The 21751-nt window shown below is 38.5% G+C and overlaps 1 protein-coding gene across 1 annotated transcript in view; it reads left to right on the forward strand.

Moving 5' to 3' along the window:
• Nucleotides 1-21751, forward strand: part of IL16 (interleukin 16) — a 257992-nt gene that overhangs the window by 77112 nt on the left and 159129 nt on the right. Inside the window, exon 3 of the mRNA XM_053717743.1 lies at nt 7312-7687. Coding sequence (XP_053573718.1) covers nt 7312-7687 — 376 coding nt within the window. The remainder of the gene's footprint in view (nt 1-7311; nt 7688-21751) is intronic.

Raw genomic sequence — 21751 nt, forward strand, 5'->3', positions numbered from 1 at the left:
CTTCAGTCTAGGCACAAACAGGGACTGCCACCTCCACATATACATCAAACAACGAATCTGTACAACCACCAATTTTACATTTTAAATAAATTGGGCCTTTATTTACCAAACTTGGACAAATAATGGTTCATGCTATGTAAAAAATTTTATTTAATCGCTTGATTGATTTATTGTCATCCAATTGAATTAAATAAATATGGCTTGTTAGTGACTAATTAGAATTGGAGTTGGGAAATCCTGCTATAAATATAAGTTACATTTGTGTTTGAAAGCCAAAAGTTATTACTTAGCATCTTGAAAGTATTAAATGCATTAAAATACAATATAGAAAGTGCAAAGTTTAAATGTATTAAATCTTAAAAGGACAAAATCTGAAGTTTAAATTATGTAGAATGCAATGCAAGTATAAAAAACTCTCATATCCTGCAGTGCTATACTGTACTGGCCTTGTCTCTCATTCACATCCTAAAATGCATGGAGTGCCACTTAGATAAGTATAGCAGAATTTGCCTCTTTAGAATCTTTTGAGGAATCTCTCAGTGCTAATGGATCATTTTAGATAATTTCCTCTGAGCAGAGAGCTTTAGGGGCGCGATCCGATAAAGATCGTAGTTTGCGGCGCAAGCAAGGGAACCCCCGCCGCCCGCAGTTTCAGCTCGCAACTCGAGCTATCCTATATACGGCGCCGTCAGATGCTAAAGTGCCGTAAGTCTGACAAACCAGCGATGTCCAGAAATCTGCGTATGTACAAATTTCTGGAGTCGCCAGTGACTTACGGCACTTTAGAAACTGCCGGCGCTTACATAACCTGACTATTACATCTCCCGTACTGTCTAACACACCTCCCAAACATAGCCCGACACGTCTAACCCTCTATCCGCTATCCCCCCTCACTATCCTAACACTAAAAAATGTATTAACCCCTAAACCGCCGCTTCCGGACCCCGCCGCCATCTAATAAAGTTATTAACCCCTAAACCGCCGCTCCCGGACCCCGCCGCCAGCTATATTAAATCTATAACCCCCTAATGTGAGCCCCTACCCCGCCGCCATCTACCTTACCTACCCCCTAAAGTGAGCCCCTACCCCGCCGCCAACTACCTTACCTACCCCCTAATGTGAGCCCCTTACACCGCCGCCATCTACATTACCTACCCCCTAATGTGAGCTCCTACCCCGCCGCCAGCTATATTAAATAATTAACCCCTAATCTAATCCCCCTACACCGCCGCCACCTATATTAAATAATTAACCCCTAATCTAATCCCCCTACACCGCCGCCACCTATATTAAATTATTAACCCCTAATCTAATCCCCCTACACCGCCGCCACCTATATTAAATTAATTAACCCCTAAAATACTAAACTATCCCTACCACTAACCCTAAGTCTAACCCTACAAATAGCCCTGAAAAGAGCTTTTTGCGTGGCATTACCCCAAAGTAAACAGCTCTAATGCCAGCCCTTAAAAAGGCTTTTTGCGGGGCATGCCCCAAAGAAAACAGCTCTTTTGCATCTAAGCTAAATCCCCCTACACCGCCGCCACCTATAATAAATGTATTACCCCCTAATCTAATCCCCCTACACCGCCGCCACCTATATTAAATAGATTACCCCCTAATCTAATCCCCCTACACCGCCGCCAGCTATATTAACTATATTAACCCTAATTATATTAGGGTTAATATAGTTAATATAGTTATTATATTATATATATTAACTATATTAACCCTAATTATATTAGGGTTAATATAGTTGATATCGTTATATTATATATATATATTAAGTATAATAACCCTATCTAACTCTAACATCCCTAACTAAATTCTTATTAAAATAAATCTAATTAATATTAATATTATTAATTAAAATATTCCTATTTAAATCTAAATACTTACCTATAAAATAAACCCTAAGATAGCTACAATGTAATTAATAATTACATTGTAGCTATTTTAGGGTTTATATTTATTTTACAGGTAACTTGGTATTTATTTTAACTAGGTACAATAGCTATTAAATAGTTAATAACTATTTAATAGCTACCTAGTTAAAATAATTACCAATTTACCTGTAAAATAAATCCTAACCTAAGTTACAAATACACCTACACTATCAATAAATTAAATAAACTACAAATATCTAAACTAAAATACAATTAAATAAACTAAACTAAATTACAAAAAACAAACAAACACTAAATTACAAAAAATAAAAAAAAGATTACAAGATTTTTAAGCTAATTACACCTATTCTAAGCCCCCTAATAAAATAATAAAGCCCCCCAAAATAAAAAAAAATCCCTACCCTATTCTAAATTAAAAAGTTAACAGCTCTTTTGCCTTACCAGCCCTTAAAATGGCCTTTTGAGGGGCATGCCCCAAAGAAAACAGCTCTTTTGCCTGTAAAGAAAAAAACACAACACCACCCCCCAACATTAAAACCCACCACCCACATACCCCTATTCTAAACCCACCCAAACCCCCCTTAAAAAAAACCTAACACTACCCCCTGAAGATCTCCCTACCTTGTCTTCACCCAGCCGGGCAGAACTCTTCATCCGATCCGGGCGATGTCCAATCAAGCGGCAGTGATTCAGCCAATCGGATTGAACTTGAATCTGATTGGCTGATTCAATCAGCCAATCAGATTTTTCTACCTTAATTCCGATTGGCTGATAGAATCCTATCAGCCAATCGGAATTCGACAGACGCCATCTTGGATGACGTCATTTAAAGCTACCTCATTCCTCGTTCAGTCTTCGTGCCGGATGGATGCTCCGCGGCGAAGGAGCGAAGAAAGAAGATTGAAGATGCCGCTTTGCTTGAAGACATCGCCGGATGGAAGAAGACTTCACTGCCGCTTGATTGAAGATATCGCCCGGATGGAGGAAGACTTCACTGCCGCTTGATTGAAGACATCGTCCGGATGGAAGAAGACTTCACTGCCGCTTGATTGGACATCGCCCGGATCGGATGAAGAGTTCTGCCCGGCTGGGTGAAGACAAGGTAGGGAGATCTTCAGGGGGAAGTGTTAGGTTTTTTAAAGGGGGGTTTGGGTGGGTTTAGAATAGGGGTATGTGGGTGGTGGGTTGTAATGTTGGGGGGTGGTATTGTGTGTTTTTTCTTTACAGGCAAAAGAGCTGTTTTCTTTGGGGCATGCCCCACAAAAGGCCCTTTTAAGGGCTGCTAAGGCAAAAGAGCTGTTAACTTTTTTAATTTAGAATAGGGTAGGGAAATTTTTTTATTTTGGGGGGGCTTTATTATTTTATTAGGGGGCTTAGAATAGGTGTAATTAGCTTAAAAATCTTGTAATCTTTTTTTTATTTTTTGTAATTTAGTGTTTGTTTTTTTTGTAATTTAGTTTAGTTTATTTAATTGTATTTTAGTTTAGATATTTGTAGTTTATTTAATTTATTGATAGTGTAAGTGTATTTGTAACTTAGGTTAGGATTTATTTTACAGGTAAATTGGTAATTATTTTAACTAGGTAGCTATTAAATAGTTATTAACTATTTAATAGCTATTGTACCTAGTTAAAATAAATACCAAGTTACCTGTAAAATAAATATAAACCCTAAAATAGCTACAATGTAATTATTAATTACATTGTAGCTATCTTAGGGTTTATTTTATTGGTAAGTATTTAGATTTAAATACGAATATTTTAATTAATAATATTAATATTAATTAGATTTTTTTAATAAGAATTTAGTTAGGGATGTTAGAGTTAGATAGGGTTATTATACTTAATATATATATATAATATTATAACGATATTAACTATATTAACCCTAATATAATTAGGGTTAATATAGCTGGCGGCGGTGTAGGGGGATTAGATTAGGGGGTAATCTATTTAATATAGGTGGCGGCGGTGTAGGGGGATTAGATTAGGGGGTAATACATTTATTATAACAAACTCAAAAGACAAGTGAAGAGATAATGCTACAAATAATTAAATAATTAACCAATACAAAGTGCTAGCTACCTGGTGAATGGAATTTCACACTAAACATATAAAAGAAAGATAGAATTGCACCGCTATAAGATGCAGTTCAAAGACCAGGATATAAGACTAAGCGTATTATGAAAAATCAATTTAGATACCCAAATAGATCAAGAAAATAGTGAAATTTATTAAATGTTTAAATAATCAAACAATGCATGGTAAAGTGCTGTAGTGACTTCCAATACAATTAAAAGAAATATAGCAGCAAAAAACCACGTACCAACACCCCCACATATACACACAAAGGACAAACAGACAAACAAACAATACACAAGGGCCCCACTTAACACTCAAAGCTAAACCTAAGCCGGCAAATAAAGTTCAAAATAACAAGTTATTGTTCCACGGTAAGTAACAGATGATGAGGATGATGAAGATGGCAACAAATAATAATAATTACTCAGAACAGTTCATGAATATAGATGAGGATGAATTACAAGATGAATCAAATGAATGAAGTATGAAATGATGATAAATGATAATGAAAAACATATGTCCAAAGGCTTAGGTGAGCTTGCAGGTGTACGGTACAGCAACAAAACAGCAGCCAAACTGTGATATAACAATATAGGTGGGGAGGTGTGGCGGACGTGCTGTAAAATGTTCAATTAAGGGTAACGGTTCCTGATAGGGGCGAGTATCTGATAACCAAGTGAGGCATATGACAGGCACAACACAATACTTCAAGCCCCTATACTGATCACTCATGCGATCCTCCAAATATACTCACGACCGCTTAACACAACCAACCACCACCTCTCTGACCGGCAGAGACCACAAGTCACTCGTAATGCAGAAAGCTGTGTTGCATCCACAAGATAAAGGAGACCCACGGCAAACCAAGCTGCTCACCAACACGTGAAGCCTTTGGACATATGTTTTTCATTATCATTTATCATCATTTCATACTTCATTCATTTGATTCATCTTGTAATTCATCCTCATCTATATTCATGAACTGTTCTGAGTAATTATTATTATTTGTTGCCATCTTCATCATCCTCATCATCTGTTACTTACCGTGGAACAATAACTTGTTATTTTGAACTTTATTTGCCGGCTTAGGTTTAGCTTTGAGTGTTAAGTGGGGCCCTTGTGTATTGTTTGTTTGTCTGTTTGTCCTTTGTGTGTATATGTGGGGGTGTTGGTACGTGGTTTTTTGCTGCTATATTTCTTTTAATTGTATTGGAAGTCACTACAGCACTTTACCATGCATTGTTTGATTATTTAAACATTTATTTTTTTATCTATTTGGGTATCTAAATTGATTTTTCATAATGTGCTTAGTCTTATATCCTGGTCTTTGAACTGCATCTTATAGCGGTGCAATTCTATCTTTCTTTTATATGTTTAGTGTGTAATACATTTATTATAGGTGGCGGCGGTGTAGGGGGATTTAGCTTAGATGCAAAAGAGCTGTTTACTTTGTGACAATGCCCCGCAAAAAGCCCTTTTCAGGGCTGGCATTAGAGCTGTTTACTTTGGGGTAATGCCACGCAAAAAGCCCTTTTAAGGGCTGGCATTAGAGCTGTTTACTTTGGGGTAATGCCACGCAAAAAGCCCTTTTCAGGGCTGGCATTAGAGCTGTTTACTTTGGGGTAATGCCACGCAAAAAGCCCTTTTAAGGGCTGGCATTAGAGCTGTTTACTTTGGGGTAATGCCACGCAAAAAGCCCTTTTCAGGGCTATTTGTAGGGTTAGACTTAGGTTTAGTGGTAGGGATAGTTTAGTATTTTAGGGGTTAATTAATTTAATATAGGTGGCGGCGGTATAGGGGGATTAGATTAGGGTTTAATTAATTTAAAATAGGTGGCGGCGGTATAGGGGTTTAGATTAGGGGTTAATTATTTAATATAGCTGGCGGCGGGGTAGGAGCTCACATTAGGGGGTAGGTAATGTAGGTGGCGGCGGTATAGGGGCTCACATTAGGGGTAGGTAATGTAGGTGGCGCCGTGGCGGCGGTATAGGGGCTCACATTAGGGGGTAGGTAAGGTAGGTGGCGGCGGGGTAGGGGCTCACATTAGGGGGTAGGTAAGGTAGATGGCGGCGGGGTAGGGGCTCACATTAGAGGGTAGGTAAGGTAGATGGCGGCGGGGTAGGGGCTCACATTAGGGGGTTATAGATTTAATATAGCTGGCGGCGGGGTCCGGGAGCGGCGGTTTAGGGGTTAATAACTTTATTAGGTGGCGGCAGGGTCTGGGAGCGGCGGTTTAGGGGTTAAATACTTTATTAGGGATTGCGGCGGGGGATCGCGATTGACAGGTAGATAGACATTGCGCATGCGTTAGGTGGTAGGTTTTATTTGGCAGGTAGTTTAGGGAGTTACGGGGCTCCAATAGACAGCGTAAGGCTTACTACGGCTGCATTTTGTGGCGAGCTGAAAATGGAGTAAGATTTCTCCATTTTCGCCACGTAAGTCCTTACGCTGTATATTGGATACCAAACTGCGCTGGTTTGGTATACCTGCCTATGGCCCAAAAAACTACGGGCGAAGGCAGAAATATACGGGCGTAACTTCTAGGTTACGCCGTATATAGGATACCAAACCAGCGCAAATTTCGGCGGCGGCGGCTTTTGCGGGCGACGCTGCATATCGGATCGGGCCCCTGATCATTGGCACATAGACAAAGATAAAGAGGGGGATGGAGATTGATATTTTTATATTCAGATGTATTTAAAAAAAAAACTCAGTTTATGTGTTTTGTTTTCCCAAATGCTATCTTTGTAAATAATTGCTGGTAAACACAGTAAATCTGTTGTAATTGTATATTCAAATATCTCAGATTAACTAAACACACACAGTGATATTTTTTAAGTGATTTGTTTTTCATTTATGTTTATGTTTCAAGCATTGAGGCCTCAATGTTTCAAGCTTCTCTACCCCTTTTTCTATCATGTCCTCATTTTATTTTCTTCTGCTTTGACATGATAGCATAAAATAGAATAGATAGAATAAATACAAGGCCAATCTCCAACAGCATTGTGCACCCATTTTTTATATACCCCGTATATAAGACTGCAAGTAGGCAGCTATTTTTTTAGCTTTTAGAATAAATTGTTTCATTATAATATACAAAATATTTGAAACACAGAGCCTAGGAACACAAATATTTGAGAAACTCTGAAACAAAAATGTTACTGTTCTTTAATAAAACATTTTTTTTATTGAAGCTATAAACACGAGTTGCCATTTGCAGTGATTTTTACTAAGAAGCCATTCATGAATAAATCCAGAATAACATTTTAAAATATTTTAATTTCAACAATGATATTTTTTTCCTTTTTTTTTTATACCTTCAGGCATCTTCTTGAGAATGTTTTAATAAATGCAATCATGCCACACAAACATGAAAGCAAGAGAGGAAGTATTTTTACCTCTTCCCTAAAGATGGACCGACAGAACAGTACAAGTAAAAAAAATAAAAAAAATAAAAATTTTCGTGCCATCTCAAAGTCTCTGATACTCTGCAATGCCAAGAACAGTGATGAAGGTTCAAGCCTGGAAGAAAAATACACAGAAATTAAAGACTGTTCACATTCCAATATGCAACATACAAAATCACTGGAAGAAGATAGTTCCAAACACTCAAATGCTATCCCTGATGCCATCTTTAGAAAATTAATTCTGTCAAAGACGGCTTCAAGTGATGATACACCATGCAAAGCTTCTAGTAAGGTAAGAGATGTAGTACTTATTTTAGTATGTGCAGTATATTCTCTAATGAAAACACTAATAGAATTAGCCTGTACTAGATATTCATGATTTTATAAGTAGAACAATTCTGGAGAATCCTGGAGTATTGCGGTGACATCAATAGTAAAATAATCTAGGTCCATTCTTGGATAGTTATGGTATTGTCTAAAAGTGGGGGGAAAGTGAGTGAGGTTGTGATAAGAGCTGGTTAACTACTGGTTTGTTAGTGTGTAAAATGGTGAATGGCAATTGGGGGTAGTTACAGGAGTTGTATGAGCTCCCTGGCCTAGGTCATTGCAAATTAAAGTAAGGTTTCGATAAAAAAGAGAGTGGATTCTCAGCATGAATGAGAATGAAGTACGTTTTGGTCAGAGGAAATATAAAATGGAAAGTTTTCAATGAATGTGACACATGTAGTGGATTTTAAATCTCTATATGTGTGTGATTATAAGGATCAAGAAGAAGGAGAATAATGAGAAAATTCTGAGGAATAGTGAGAACTTAGAGTTCCATTCCTTATTATTGGGAAGGAACATCAAGGTTAATCACTAAATGGGGTTCAGGTATTGTAACAAGTATAAAATGTGAAACCTTAAAACTTTTGAAGTGAATTAGACTGAAAAAATGGAAGACCATAGTAAAATAACTATACATGGAATAGCCAGGCTCATGTGTTATGAAGAGGTCCAAAAAGTTGACGCTAGTGGAATAATATGATCTAATATGAATGAAATGCCTTAACCATATCATTGTCTGTTTATCTATCCTATATTAAGGGGACTACCTACCTTTATTATTAATAGTAGAGAGACAATGAAGTATATAACTATAAATACAGAATGGTAGGTCTGCTTCTATTTTAAAGGTAGATAAAAAATCTGAAAATTCTTCCCTGGTTCAGGCACATACAGGACCAGATGTTAAAAGGATAGTTAGATTCATGAGAAATGGCCTTTTGTTGTCTTGACAATCTCATAATCTGTGCTTTCAGCATTATTTTATATAAAAAAAAAAGTTAGTTGACCCTCTCTGTCCATAGGAAACAATAGGGAGCTCAGTCTGAGCAAAAATCTGCCCACATTGCCAGTGATCTCGGATCTCAGTAGTGGGAGGGGAAATGTATTCAAAGCATGTTTACACAAAATAAAATGTGCTTTCACTAAAAATAAAAATCATTTTTGTGTAGTAACAGTTCAAATAATACATGTATGCCGTTACTTATATGTATGTATTATAGTGTTAAATATTAGAATATATACGTAAAGTATATTGGCTAGATTACGAGTTTTGTGGTAAGAGCTGCTTGGTACTAACTTGCAAGTTATTGTCACCGCTCACCTCCCTACAGCGCTGGTATTACAGGTTTACAAAAACCCGGCGTTAGCAGGCAATATTGCAGCGTAAAGCAAAATTGAGCTCCATACCGCACTCCAATACCAGCGCTGCGGTGAGCTGGTTTTACATTCTCGTACACGATTTCCCCATAGACATCAATGGGGAGAGCCGGCTGAAAAAAAGCCTAACACCAACAATAAAGGAGCGTAAAGCTCCGTAATGCAGCCCCATTGATTCCTGTGGGGAAACTAAATTTATGTTTACACCTAACACCCTAACATAAACCCTGAGTCTAAACACCCCTAATCTGCCGCCCCCAACATTGCCGACACCTACATTACACTTATTAACCCCTAATCTGGTGCCCCTAACATCGCCGCCACCAAACTACATTTATTAACCCCTAATCTTCCACCCCCAACGTTGCCGCCACTATACTAAAGTTATTAACCCCTAACCCTAAGTCTAACCCTAACACCCACTAACTTTAATGTAATTAAAATAAATCTAAATAAAACCTACTATTAATAACTAAATAATTCCTATTTAAAACTAAATACTTACCTGTAAAGTAAACCCTAAGCTAGCTACAATATAACTAATAGTTACATTGGCCTAGATTACGAGTTTTGCGTTAGCCTTAAAAAGCAGCGTTGGCCGGTCCTAACGCTGCTTTTTAACACCCGCTGGTATTACGAGTCTTGCAGGTACAGGTGTACCGCTCACTTTTTTGGCCAGACTCGGAAATACCGCAAATCCACTTATGTCAATTGCGTATCCTATATTTTCAATGGGACTTGCATAGCGCCAATATTACGAGTCTGCCAAAAAGTGAGCAGTAGACCCTCTCCTGTCAAGCCTGGTACCGCATTTTAAAGTCAGTAGTTAAGAGTTTTACACTACAACGCCGTAGCATAAAACTCTTAACTAAAGTGCTAAAAAGTATACTAACACCCATAAAAAACCTATTAACCCCTAAACCGAGGCCCCCCCACATCACAAACACTAAAATACATTTTTTAACCCCTAATCTGCCGAACCAGACATTGCCGCCACTATAATAAATAAATTAACCCCTAAACCGCCGCACTCACGCATCGCAAACATTAGTTAAATATTATTAACCCCTAATCTGCCGTCCCTAACATCGCCAACACCTACCTAAATTTATTAACCCCTAATCTGCCGCCCCCAATGTTGCTGCCACTATATTAAAGTTATTAACCCCTAAATCTAAGTCTAACCCTAACACCCCCTAACTTAAATATAATTTAAATAAATATAAATAAAATTACTATAATTAACTAAATTATTCCTATTTAAAACTAAATACTTACCTGTAAAATAAACCCTAAGCTAGCTACAATATAACTAATATAACAATGTACAATGTAACAATGTAACTAGGTAGTTATTATATATTGTTACATTGTAGCTATCTTATGGTTTATTTTTATTTTACAGGCAACTTTGTATTTATTTTAACTAGGTAGAATAGTTATTAAATAGTTATTAACTATTTAATAACTACCTAGTTAAAATAAAGACAAATTTACCTGTAAAATAAACCCTAACCTAAGTTACAATTACACCTAACACTACACTACAATTAAATTAATCACCTAAATTAAATAAAATTAATTACAATTAAATAAAATTATCTAAAGTACAAAAACAAACAAACACTAAATTACAGAAAATAATAAAGAAGTTACAAGAATTTTAAACTAATTACATCTAATCTAATCCCCCTAACAAAATAAAAAAGCCCCCCCAAAATAAAAAAAAGCCCTACCCTACACTAAATTACAAATAGCCCTTAAAAGGGCCTTTTGCGGGGCATTGCCCCAAAGAAATCAGCTCTTTTACCTGAAAAGAAATTACAATACCCCCCAACATTAAAACCCACCACCCACACAACCAACCCTACTCTAAAACCCACCCAATCCCCCGTAAAAAAACCTAACACTAACCCCCTGAAGATCACCTTACCGGGAGACGTCTTTACCCAACCGGGCTGAAGTCCTCAACGAAGCTGGGAGAAGTCTTCATCCAAGCCGGACGAAGTGGTCCTCCAGACGGGCAGAAGTCTTCATCCAGACGGCATCTTCTATCTTCATCCATCTGGCACGGAGCGGGTCCATCTTCAAGACATCCGACACGGAGCATCCTCTTCAAACGACGGCTAAACACAGAATGAAGGTTCCTTTAAATGACGTCATCCAAGATGGCGTCCCTTCAATTCTGATTGGCTGATAGAATTCTATCAGCCAATCAGAATTAAGGTATAAAAAATCCTATTGGCTGATCAACTTCAATCCTATTGGCTGATTGCATTAGCCAATAGGATTTTTTCTACCTTAATTCTGATTGGCAGATAGAATTCTATCAGCCAATCAGAATTGAAGGGGCACCATCTTGGATGACATCATTTAAAGGAACCTTCATTCTGTGTTTAGCCGTCGTTTGAAGAGGATGCTCCGCGTCGGATGTCTTGAAGATAAACCCGCTCCGTGCCGGATGGATGAAGATAGAAGATGCCATCTGGATGAACACTTTTGCCCGTCTGGAGGACCACTTCACCCGGCTTGGATGAAGATTTCTCCCGGCTTCGTTGAGGACTTCGGCCCGGCTGGGTGAAGAAATCTCCCTGTAAGGTGATATTCAGGGGGTTAGTGTTAGGTTTTTTTAAGGGGTGATTGGGTGGATTTTAGAGTAGGATTGATTGTGTGGGTGGTGGGTTTTAATGTTGGGGGGGGAATTGTAATTACTTTTTTAAGGTACAAGAGCTGATTACTTTGGGGCAATGCCCCGCAAAAGGCCCTTTTAAGGGCTATTTGTAATTTAGTGTAGGGTAGGGCTTTTTTTATTTTGGGGGGGCATTTTTATTTTGTTAGGGGGATTAGATTAGGTATAATTAGTTTAAAATTCTTGTAATTTCTTTATTATTTTCTGTAATTTAGTGTGGTTTTTTGTTGTACTTTTGATATTTTTATTTAATTGTAATTAATTGTATTTAATTTAGGTAATTAATTTAATTGTAGTGTAGTGTAGTGTTAGGTGTAATTGTAACCTAGGTTAGGTTTTATTTTACAGCTAAATTTGTATTTATTTTAGCTAGGTAGTTATTAAATAGTTAATAACTATTTAATAACTATTGTACCTAGTTAAAATAAATACAAAGTTGCCTGTAAAATAAAAACAAACCCTAAGCTAGCTACAATGTAACTATTAGTTATATTGTCGTTGGCTTAGGGTTTATTTGATAGGTAAGTATTTAGTTTTAAATAGGAATTATTTAGTTAATTGTAGTAATTTTATTTAGATTTATTTAAATTATATTTAAGTTAGGGGGGGTTAGGGTTAGGGTTAGACTTAGGTTTAGGGGTTAATATGTTTATTATAGTGGTGGCGACGTTGGGGGTGGCAGATTAGGGGTTAATTAATGTAGTTAGGTTGCGGCAACTTTGGGGGCGGCAGATTAGGGGTTAATAAATATAATGTAGCATTCCTCGATGTTGGGGGTAGCAGATTAGGGGTTCATACGTATAATGTAGGTGGCGGCGGTGTCCGGAGTGGCAGATTAGGGGTTAATAATATAATGTAGGTGTCAGCGATGTCGGGGGCGGCATATTAGGGGTTAATAAGTGTAATATTAGGGGTGTTTAGACTCAGGGTTCATGTTAGGGTGTTAGGTGTAGACATAAATGTATTTTCCCCATAGGAATCAATGGGGCTGCACTAGGAGCTTTACGCTGCTTTTTTGCAGGTGTTAGTTTTTTTTCAGCCGGCTCTCCCCCATTGATTCCTATGAGGAAATCGTGCACAAGCACGTTTAGCAAGCTCACCGCTAACGTAAGCAGCGCTGGTATTGAGGTGAGATGTGGAGCTAAATTTTGCTCTACGCTCACTTGTAAAAACTCGCTGTCTGTAAGTGAGAGGTGAGCATAAACTGCTTGTTAGCACCGCACGGCCTCTAACGCAAAACTCGTAATCAAGGCGATTGTATCTAGCGAAGGTTTTATTTTTATTTCACAGCTAAGTTTGTATTTATTTTAACTATGTAGGCTAGTTAGTAAATAGTTATTAACTATTTACTAACTTCCTAGCTAAAATAAATACAAACTTACCTGTGAAATAAAACCTAACCTGAGTTACACTAACACCTAACCTTACACTACAATTAAATAAATTACATTTATTAAATGCAATTAACTAAATTACAAAAAAAACAAAACACTAAATTACACAAAATAAAAACAAATTATCAAATATTTAAACTAATTACACCTAATCTAATAGCCCTATAAAAATAAAAAATCCCCCCCAGAATAAAAAAAACCCTAGTCTAAACACCCCTAATATTGCTGCCAATAGCACTTAAAAGGGCCTTTTGCGGGGCATTGCCCCAAATAAATCAGCTCTTTTACCTGTAAAAAAAAATACAAACACCCCCCAACAGTAAAATCCACCACCCACAGAACCAAACCCCCCAAATAAAATCCTAACTAAAAAAAACCTAAGCTCCCCATTGCCCTAAAAGAGGATTTGTATGGGCATTGCCCTTAAAAGGGCATTTAGCTCTTTTTCCGCCCAAACCCTAAGCTAAAAATATAACCCACCCAATAAACCCTTAAAAAAACTAACACTAACCACAGTTTTTGAAGACCCGACATCCATCCTCAATGAAGCCGGGAAAAGTCTTCATTCAAGCGGCAAGAAGTCCTCAACGAAGCCGGGAGAAGTCTTCATCCAAGCGGCAAGAAGTGGTCCCCCAGACGGGGAGAAGTCTTCATCCAGACGACATATTCTATCTTCATCCATCCGGCAAGGAGCAGCTCCATCTTCAAGACATCTGGTGCGGCGCATCCTCTTCTTTCCATGGCTCTTCTCGAATGAAGGTTCCTTTAAGTGACGTCATCCAAGATAACGTCCCTTGAATTAAGATTGGCTGATAGAATTCTATCAGCCAATCAGAATTAAAGTTGAAAAAATCCTATTGGCTGATGCAATCAGCCAATAGGATTGAGCTTCAATCCTATTGGCTGATCCGATCAGTCAATAGGATTGAGCTTGCATTCTATTGGCTGTTCCAAATCATAAAGTGACCACAGTAGTCTGTGGCATAGTCCAGCCCCCCCGTACTGTATAGTGACACTGTTTACCCCCTCCCCCCATGCTGTAGTAACAAGGTCTGTAATTTGCTGGTTCCACAAACATACACACACATATATACATGCATAAATACACACATAGTCACATACATACAAACACACACACATAAACACCAATGGGTAAAACAGAAAGAATAACCCCTGTAGTCAGAGACACTAGTGAAGCATCATGTCACACTCACATGATATCAGTGCAGGCAGTGGCAGATCAACGTTTTTTTATTAAAAAGCTGGGGCCCAGTCACAATTGCAACCTCTGCACTCCCTGTAGTTTTGCACCTGGGTTTTATTTAGATTTATTTTAATTACATTAAAGTTAGTGGGTGTTAGGGTTAGACCTAGGGTTAGGGGTTAATAACTTTAGTATAGTGGCAGAGACGTTGGGGCGGAAGATTAGGGGTTAATAAATTTAGGTAGGTGGCGGCGATGTTAGGGGCGGCAGATTAGGGGTTAATAAGTGTAATGTAGGTGTCGGCGGTGTCTGGGGCGGCAGATTAGTGGTTAATAACTGTAATGTAGGTGGCGGCGACATTGGGGGTGGCAGATTAGGGGTTAATAAGTATAATGTAGGTGGCGGCGAGGTCGGGGGCGGCATATTAGGGGTTAATAAACTATAATAAATTAAACTAATATATGAGATAGACTCATTACATGCAAAGCAAGATAGTTCAAGACATGATTTGTCATAATTATGATGATTATGGCTTACAGCTCATGAAAACTCCAAATCCACAATCTCAGAAAATTAGAATATTACATGCAATCTACAAAACAAGGATTGTACATAGAATAATATCGGACCTCTGAAAAGTATAAGCATGCATACTGTATGTACTCAGTACTTTGTTTGGGCCCCTTTTGCAGCAATTACTGCCTCAATGTGACGTGGCATGGAAGCTATCAGCTTGTGGCACTGCTGAGGTGTTATGGAAGACTAGGATGCTTCAATAGCGACCTTCAGCTCTTCTGCATTGTTCGGTCTCATGTCTCTCATCTTTCTCTTGGCAATGCCCCATAGATTCTCTAAGGGGTTCAGGTTAGTCGAGCTTGCTGACCTAGCAAGCACAGCTTTTGGCAGTGTGGGCAGGTGCCAAGTCCTGCTGGAAAATGAAGTCAGCATCCCCATAGAGCTCATCTGCGGAAGGAAGCATGAAGTGCTCCAAAATCTCCTGGTAGACGGCTGCATTGACTCTGGACTTAATGAAGCACAGTGGACCAACACCAGCAAATGACATGGCTCCCCAAATCAACACAGACTTTGTAAACTTCACACTGGACTTCAAGCATCTTGCAGTGTGTGCCTCTCCATTCTTCCTGGGTCCTTGGTTTCCAAATGAGATTCAAAATTTGCTCTCATCAGAAAAGAGGACTTTGGACCACTGAGCAACAGACCAGGTCTGTTTTTCTTTAGCCCAGGTAAGATGCTTCTGACGTTGTTTGTTGTTCAGGAGTGGCTTGACAAGAGGAATACGACATTTGAAGCCCATGTCCAGGATCCGTCTGTGTGTGGTGGCTCTTGATGTAATGACTCCAGCCTCAGTCCACTCCTTGTGAAAGTCCCCAACACTTTTGAATGGCCTTTTCCTGACAATCCTCTCCAGGCTGCGGTCATCCCTGCTGCTTGTGAACCCTTTTCTTCCACACTTTTCCCTTCCACATAACTTTATATTAATGTGCTTTGATAAGGCACTTTGGGAATATCCAACTTCTTTTGCAATTACCTTTTGAGGCTTTCCCTCCTTAGGAGGGTGTCAATGATGGTTTTCTGCACAACAGTCTGGTCAGCAGTCTTTCCCATGATTGTGATTCCTACTGAACCAGATTGAGAGGCCATTTAAAGGCTCAGGAACCCTTTGCAAGTGTTATGGCCTAATTAGCTGATTAGAGTGGGACACTTTGAGCCTAGAATATTGCACCTTTTCACAATATTCTAATTTTGTAAGATTGTGGATTTGGGGTTTTCATGAGCTTTAAGCCATAATCATCACAATTATGACAAATCATGGCTTGAACTATCTTGCTTTGCATGTAATGAGTCTATCTCATATATTAGTTTCACTTTTTAAGTTGCATTAGTGAAATAAATGAACTTTTGCACAATATTCTAATTTTTCGAGTTTCACCTGTATGTATTGTATCAGCTTTTCATAGTCAGACAGTGCTAGTTCATGTCTACTATATAGATAAAATTGTTCTCAATCCAATGGAGTTATTTATGAAGCAGCACTAATTGGCTAAAATGCAAGTTTTTAAATAGCATTGAGATAAGGGGGCAGTCTGCTGAGGCTTAGATACAAGGTAACCACAGAGGTAAAAAATATATTAATATAGCAGGGTTGGGTATGGAAAAATGGTGAATGGGTAATATAGGTATTTATCTTTCTTTCATGTAATTAGCAAGAGTCCATGAGCTAGTGACGTATGGGATATACATTCCTACCAGGAGGGGCAAAGTTTCCCAAACCTTAAAATGCCTATAAATACACCCCTCACCACACCCACAATTCAGTTTTACAAACTTTGCCTCCGATGGAGGTGGTGAAGTAAGTTTGTGCTAGATTCTACGTTGATATGCGCTCCGCAGCAAGTTGGAGCCCGGTTTTCCTCTCAGCGTGCAGTGAATGTCAGAGGGATGTGAGGAGAGTATTGCCTATTTGAATGCAGTGATCTCCTTCTAAGGGGTCTATTTCATAGGTTCTCTGTTATCGGTCGTAGAGATTCATCTCTTACCTCCCTTTTCAGATCGACGATATACTCTTATATATACCATTACCTCTGCTGATTCTCGTTTCAGTACTGGTTTGGCTATCTGCTATATGTAGATGAGTGTCCTGGGGTAAGTAAGTCTTATTTTCTGTGACACTCCTAGCTATGGTTGGGCACTTTGTTTATAAAGTTCTAAATATATGTATTCAAACATTTATTTGCCTTGACTCAGAATGTTCAACTTTCCTTATTTTTCAGACAGTCAGTTTCATATTTGGGATAATGCATTTTAATTTAACATTTTTTACCTTAAAATTTGACTTTTTCCCTGTGGGCTGTTAGGCTCGCGGGGGCTGAAAATGCTTCATTTTATTGCGTCATTCTTGGCGCGGACTTTTTTGGCGCAAAAATTCTATTTCCGTTTCCGGCGTCATACGTGTCGCCGGAAGTTGCGTCATTCTTTGACGTTATTTTGCGCCAAAAATGTCGGCGTTCCGGATGTGGCGTCATTTTTGGCGCCAAAAAGCATTTAGGCGCCAAATAATGTGGGCGTCTTATTTGGCGCGAAAAAATATGGGCGTCACTTTTGTCTCCACATTATTTAAGTCTCATTTTTTATTGCTTCTGGTTGCTAGAAGCTTGTTCTTTGGCATTTTTTCCCATTCCTGAAACTGTCATTTAAGGAATTTGATCAATTTTGCTTTATATGTTGTTTTTTTCTTTTACATATTGCAAGATGTTCCACGTTGCAACTGAGTCAGAAGTTACTTCAGGAAAGTCGCTGCACAGTGCTGGAGCTACCAAGCTAAGTGTATCTGCTATAAACTTTTGGTATCTGTTTCTCCAGCTGTTATTTGTATTGCATGTCAAGTCAAACTTATTAATGCAGATAAAATTTCCTTTAGTACTGTTACATTACCTGTTGCTGTTCCGTCAACATCTAATTTTCAGAGTGTTCCTGATAACATAAGAGATTTTATTTTTTAAATCCATTAAGAAGGCTATGTCTGTTATTTCTCCTTCTAGTATACATAAAAGTCTTTTAAAACTTCTCTTTTTTCAGATGAATTTTTAAATGAACATCATCATTCTGATACTGATAATGGTTCTTCTGGTTCAGAGGTTTCTGTCTCAGAGGTTGATGCTGTTAAATCTTTGTATTTGTTCAAGATGGAATTTATTCGTTCTTTACTTAAAGAAGTGTTATTTGCATTAGAAATAGAGGATTCTGGTCCTCTTGATTCTAAATGTAAACGTTTAAATAAGGTTTTTAAATCTCCTGTAGTTATTCCAGAAGTGTTTTATCTCCCTGATGCTATTTCTGAAGTAATTTCCAGGGAATGGAATAATTTGGGTAATTTATTTACTCCTTCTAGACGTTTAAGCAAATTATATCCTGTGCCATCTGACAGATTAGAGTTTTTTGAGACAAATATCCCTAAGGTTATGGGGCTATCTCTACTCCTGCTAATGTACTACTATTCCTAGGGCAGATAGTACTTCATTTAAGGATCCTTTAGATAGGAAAATTGAATCCTTTCTAAGAAAAGCTTACTTATGTTCAGGTAATCTTCTTAGACCTGCTATATTTTTAGCGGATGTTGCTGCAGCTTCAACTTTTTGATTAGAAGCTTTAGAGCAACAAGTAACAGATCATAATTTTATAGCATTATTATTATTCTATAACATGCTAATAATTTTATTGGTGATACCATCTTTTGATATCATTAGAGTTGATGTCAGGTATATGTCTCTAGCTATTTTAGCTAGAGAAGCTTTATGGATTAAACTTGGAATGCTGACATGTCTTCTAAGTCATCTTTGCTTTCCCTTTCTTTCCAGGGTAAATAATCATTTTAGTTCCTTTCCTTACAAGGAACAAAAGCCTGACCCTTCATCCTCAGGAGCGGTATCAGTTTGGAAACTATTTCCAGTTTGGAATATATCCAAGCCTTATAGAAACCTATAGCCAGCTCCTAAGTACCTATGAAGGTGCGGCCCTTATTCCAGCTCAGCTGGTATGGGGCAGATTACGTTTTCTTCAAAGAAATTTGGATCAATTCCGTTCTTAATCTCTGGTTTCAGAAACATTGTTTCAGAAAGGTACAGAATTGGCTTCAAGTTAAGGCCTCCTGCTAAGAGATTCTTTTCTTTCCCGTGTCCCAGTTAACACAGCAAAGGCTCAGCATTTCTGTAATGTGTTTCAGATCTAGAGTTGGCTGGAGTATTTATGCCAGTTCCAGTTCTGGAACAGGGGCTGGGGTTTTATTTTATCTCTTCATTTGTACCAAAGAAGGTCAATTCCTTCAGACCAGTTCCGGATCTGTCATTATTGAATCGTTATGTTAGGATACCAACATTCAAGATGGTTACTGTAGGACTATCCTGCCTTTTGTTTAGCAAGGGCATTATATGTCTACAATAGATTTACAGGATGTGTATCTGCATATTCCGATTCATCCAGATCACTTTTAGTGTCTGAGATTCTCTTTTTAGACAAGCATTACCAGTTTTGTGGCTCTACCGTTTGGCCTAGCCTCAGTTCCAAGAATTTTTTTCAAAGGTTCTCGGTGCCCCTTTTTTCTGTAATCAGAGAATAGGGTTTTGGTATTTCCTTATTTGGACGATATCTTGGTACTTGCTCAGTCTTCTCATTTTCGAAGAATCTCATACGAATCGACTTGTGTTGTTTCTTCAATTTCATGGTTGGAGGATCAATTTACCATTCAGTTCATTGATTCCTCAGACAAGGGTAACCTTTTTAGGTTTCTAGATAAATTCAGTGTCTATGACTCTGTCCTTGTCAGACAAGAGAAGTTTAACATTGATATCAGCTTGTCAAAACCTTCAGTCACAATCATTCCCTTTGGTAGCCTTATGCATGGAAATGTTGGGTCTTAGGACTGCCGCATCAGATGCGATCTCCTTTGCTCGTTTTCACATGCGACCTCTTCAGCTCTGTATGCTGACCCAATGGTGCAGGGCTTACTCAAAGATATCTCAATTAATATCTTTAAACCGATTTTACAACACTCTCTGACATGGTGGACAGATCACCATCGTTTAGTTCAGGGGGCTTCTTTGTTCTTCCGACCTGGACTATAATCTCAACAGATGCAAGTCTTACAGGTTGGGGAGCTGTGTGGGGGTATCTGACGGCACAAGGGGTTTGGGAATCTCAGGAGGTGAGATTTCCGATCAATATTTTGGAACTCCGTGCAATTTTCAGAGCTCTTCAGTCTTGGCCTCTTCTCAAGAGAGAGTTGTTCATTTGTTTTCAGATAGACAATGTCACAACTGTGGCATACATCAATCATCAAGGAGGGACTCACAGTCCTCTGGCTATGAAAGAAGTATCTCGAATTTTGGTTTGGGCGGAATCCAGCTCCTGTCTAATCTCTGCGGTTCATATCCCAGGTATGGACAATTGGAAAGCGGATTATCTCAGTCGCCAAACGTTGCATCCGGGCGAATGGTCTCTTCACCCAGAGGTATTTCTTCAGATTGTTCAAATGTGGGAACTTCCAGAAATAGATCTGATGGCTTCTCATCTAAACAAGAAACTTCCCAGGTATCTGTCCAGATCCCGGGATCCTCAGGCGGAGGCAGTGGATGCATTATCACTTCCTTGGAAGTATCATCCTGCCTATATCTTTCCGCCTCTAGTTCTTCTTCCAAGAGTAATCTCCAAGATTCTGAAGGAATGCTCGTTTGTTCTGCTGGTAGCTCCGGCATGGCCTCACAGGTTTTGGTATACGGATCTTGTCCGGATGGCCTCTTGCCAACCGTGGACTCTTCCGTTAAGACCAGACCTTTTGTCTCAAGGTCCTTTTTTCCATCAGGATCTGAAATCCTTAAATTTAAAGGTATGGAGATTGAACGCTTGATTCTTGGTCAAAGAGGTTTCTCTGACTCTGTGATTAATACTATGTTACAGGCTCGTAAATCTGTATCCAGAGAGATATATTATAGAGTCTGGAAGACTTATATTTCTTGGTGTCTTTCTCATCATTTTTCTTGGCATTCTTTTAGAATACCGAGAATATTACAGTTTCTTCAGGATGGTTTAGATAAGGGTTTGTCCGCAAGTTCCTTGAAAGGTCAAATCTCTGCTCTTTCTGTTCTTTTTCACAGACAGATTGCTATTCTTCCTGATATTCATTGTTTTGTACAAGCTTTGGTTCGTATAAAGCCTGTCATTAAGTCAATTTCTCCTCCTTGGAGTTTGAATTTGGTCCTGGGGGCTCTTCAAGCTCCTCCATTTGAACCTATGCATTCATTGGATATTAAATTACTTTCTTGGAAAGTTTTGTTCCTTTTGGCCATCTCTTCTGCCAGAAGAGTTTCTGAATTATCTGCTCTTTCTTGTGAGTCTCCTTTTCTGATTTTTCATCAGGATAAGGCGGTGTTGCGAACTTCTTTTGAATTTTTACCTAAGTTGTGAATTCCAACAACATTAGTAGAGACATTGTGGTTCCTTCATTATGTCTTAATCCTAAGAATTCTAAGGAGAAATCGTTGCATTCTTTGGATGTTATTAGAGCTTTGAAATATTATGTTGAAGCTACTAAGTCTTTCTGAAAGACTTCAAGTTTATTTGTTATCTTTTCCGGTTTTAGAAAGGCCAGAAAACTTCTGCCATTTCTTTGGCATCTTGGTTGAAATCTTTAATTCATCTTGCCTATGTTGAGTCGGGTAAGACTCCGCCTCATAGGATTACAGCTCATTCTACTAGGTCAGTTTCTACTTCCTGGGCGTTTAGGAATGAAGCTTCGGTTGATCAGATTTGCAAAGCGGCAACTTGGTCCTCTTTGCATACTTTTACCAAATT

Source organism: Bombina bombina, chromosome 6, assembly GCF_027579735.1.
Source record: "Bombina bombina isolate aBomBom1 chromosome 6, aBomBom1.pri, whole genome shotgun sequence".
NCBI classification, from domain to species: domain Eukaryota; kingdom Metazoa; phylum Chordata; class Amphibia; order Anura; family Bombinatoridae; genus Bombina; species Bombina bombina.